Source organism: Buceros rhinoceros, unplaced genomic scaffold (genome assembly GCF_000710305.1).
Source record: "Buceros rhinoceros silvestris isolate BGI_N320 unplaced genomic scaffold, ASM71030v1 scaffold593, whole genome shotgun sequence".
Taxonomy (NCBI): Eukaryota; Metazoa; Chordata; class Aves; order Bucerotiformes; family Bucerotidae; genus Buceros; species Buceros rhinoceros.
In genome coordinates, this window is record NW_010402820.1 from 22972 (window position 1) to 25471 (window position 2500).

Below are 2500 nucleotides of genomic sequence, written 5' to 3' on the forward strand. Positions count from 1 at the left end.
TTTTTTTTTTTTCTATTTCTTTTCCTGGAAAGATATTTTAGGCCCTTGTAAACAAATTACTTCATGTTAATTAAATGCCTCAAGTGTGTGTTTGTGTGCATATATATGTATTTTTTTTTTTAAAAAAACCAGCGTTATCCTCTTGTGACCAATATTTTTAATGTGGAAATCTCTTTTTAGGAATGCTAATGACTGCCAATGAAGCCCCTAAAATGAATATCTATTATATACCAGTAAGTAGTAAAAATTGTTGCTGATGTTGCTCTTCTAAAACTCAGTTGTTTGGTGCCATTCAGATATTCATGTTGAAAAGTTACTTTTGCAAATTTATGTCTACATTCTCTGACTTCTCATGATAAAGTACATTTAAGCTAACCATAATTTATTAATATAACAGATTGATTAACTAAAAAAAAACCTAGCCTGTAATTTTACCTTTTGCTACCAGTTCCAAAACTGGCTAGTAGCAGCAGGAAATTCAAGTGGACCTTTTCCAGGGAACCAAAAATAAAAAAAGTAATTTTTTGATAGCTAATCAGAAAAGAATTCCTAGTTAGGGATTATATAGTTTACTTTCAAGAGAACAATTTTGCTTTGTTGTGAAATACTTTATTACTGTCTTTAATATGTGGTATATAGTGACATAGTCGTGGCAGGAAATACTCTGTTCTGTCAAAGAAACATTACTGTGTGGCTTCAAGTATGGCTCTTGGCTGTAGCTTCTGCTCAGTGCCCTGCTTGTATTGCAGCTTTTCACTCGAGAAGCTCTTCCCTTGAATGGCTTAACTGTAATTAACTGTATGTTGTATTTCTGCAGGCTGGTTTTAGGGATACTTAACAGCAAGCCTTCTGGTGGTAGGGAATGGTGCAGAAAACTACACCTGCATTTCACTCCTTGGTTTTGATTCTACAGTACATTCACTGGGGGTCTTTTGGCCTGGTGGGAGATAAATAGTAGGATATATACGCAAATGTTACGTGCAGTGTACCTGACCAGACTATAAAAACACGTATACTTCTTAAATAATTTTATTCACATTCTGGACAAACTATAAGATTTGTTAATTTTAAAATATATTTTAGATTTTTAAATCAGCCAAGTTATCTTTATCCAAATCATCAATTTTAAGTTCATTTTGTTTTAATTTCCTTTAGCTTACTTCTGGGTCATGTCCTGTCTGTCTGTCCATCCATTCCCCCTGCCCCCAAATGATCTTGATGACATCTAAGACAGAGATTGATCAGCTTATATTTTTCTTTGTGGAATAGGCACTAGATACCCGTTGTATAAGCATGTCTAAACACAACGTTATACCCCTCTAATCAATTCTATAGCATGGTTGTATTTACTTGTATTACTAGATTTCTGCATTTGAAGAAAGGTAAAAAAATTGTACTTGAGTGTTTTTTGAGTGTCATTTATGTCATGTTGTTCTTTGGGTGTAAATTACGTATTTCTCTAATTTACCCAACATATATTTTGTTAACTGGAGCTGTTCTGTGCTTTGGGTGACAAAGGAGGGGGGAACAACAGCTGTAGTTAGAAGCTGAACACTTTGTTTCTATTTCCCTTGTCCTTTGTAAGGTTTAGATAGTAGCTCTTCAAACATTTTTTTTTTTTTTTTTTCTCTTTTTCCTTGTCCTTTGTAAGGTTTAGATAGGATCTCTTCAAACATTTTTTTTTTTTTTTTTATCTATCGTCATTTTAATTAATGGATTGGGGAAGACAAACTCCATAGTTTCAAAGTCTAATGAGTTGTTTAAACTTGAATGGGCTAGTTACTTAAGTAATTCTGATGGAAAAAGCATTCTTTCTGTCGCTGAGGGTAAGGTTCAGCTTCTCTGAATATGGTGCACTGAGATTATTTTTTTGCAGTGTGCATGATATATGAACTTTACAGCTAAAGAATATTAGAGGTGCATATCCAGCATTGCCACTTAGCCAAAAAATTATTTCATCGTCTTGCTTGTCACTAGCAATGAATATTTGTTAGAACTTGTTCTAGCCAGTAATATTTTGAGTATTCTCACACTTTTTGTAATTCAAAATGAATACTTATTTTTTATTCTCTCAAAAATCTTACTGTTGAAGAATCCTGTGTGAATACTGAATTCATCTCTGAAGTCAGTAAATCAGATGAGTTAGCTAACAAATACAAGCATGCTATATTAGATCTCAGATCATAATAAACAATGTTGCAAACCTAAACATTGACTAATGCTGTGTAGTATTTTTGTAGCTTGAAGGCTATTCCAATGAAAATTAGTACAAATCTTTCCTTAAACCAACTTCCTTTGTCCCTTCTGTGATTATTGGTACCTGAGTCTGACTGCACTTGTCTGGATCATACCTTTTTATGGGTTTTGCTTTCACAGGACATGAGTGTACAAGTGGATCCAAATGATGAGTGTTAAAGCATAAATCCAAATATGAGTTCTATTTTTTAAATGCTGTTTTGTATAAGAAAATCTAAAGTTTGCGTTAAAGACTACTGCCCAG

General features: G+C 33.3%; 1 protein-coding gene across 1 annotated transcript in view; it reads left to right on the forward strand.

Annotated features, from left to right (window-relative positions):
- The window catches only part of NOL10 (nucleolar protein 10), a gene marked incomplete at its 5' end in the record, with an annotated part of 54803 nt that overhangs the window by 22678 nt on the left and 29625 nt on the right, over positions 1 to 2500 (forward strand). The window contains one exon of the mRNA XM_010132746.1: positions 181 to 233. Coding sequence (XP_010131048.1) covers positions 181 to 233 — 53 coding nt within the window. The remainder of the gene's footprint in view (positions 1 to 180; positions 234 to 2500) is intronic.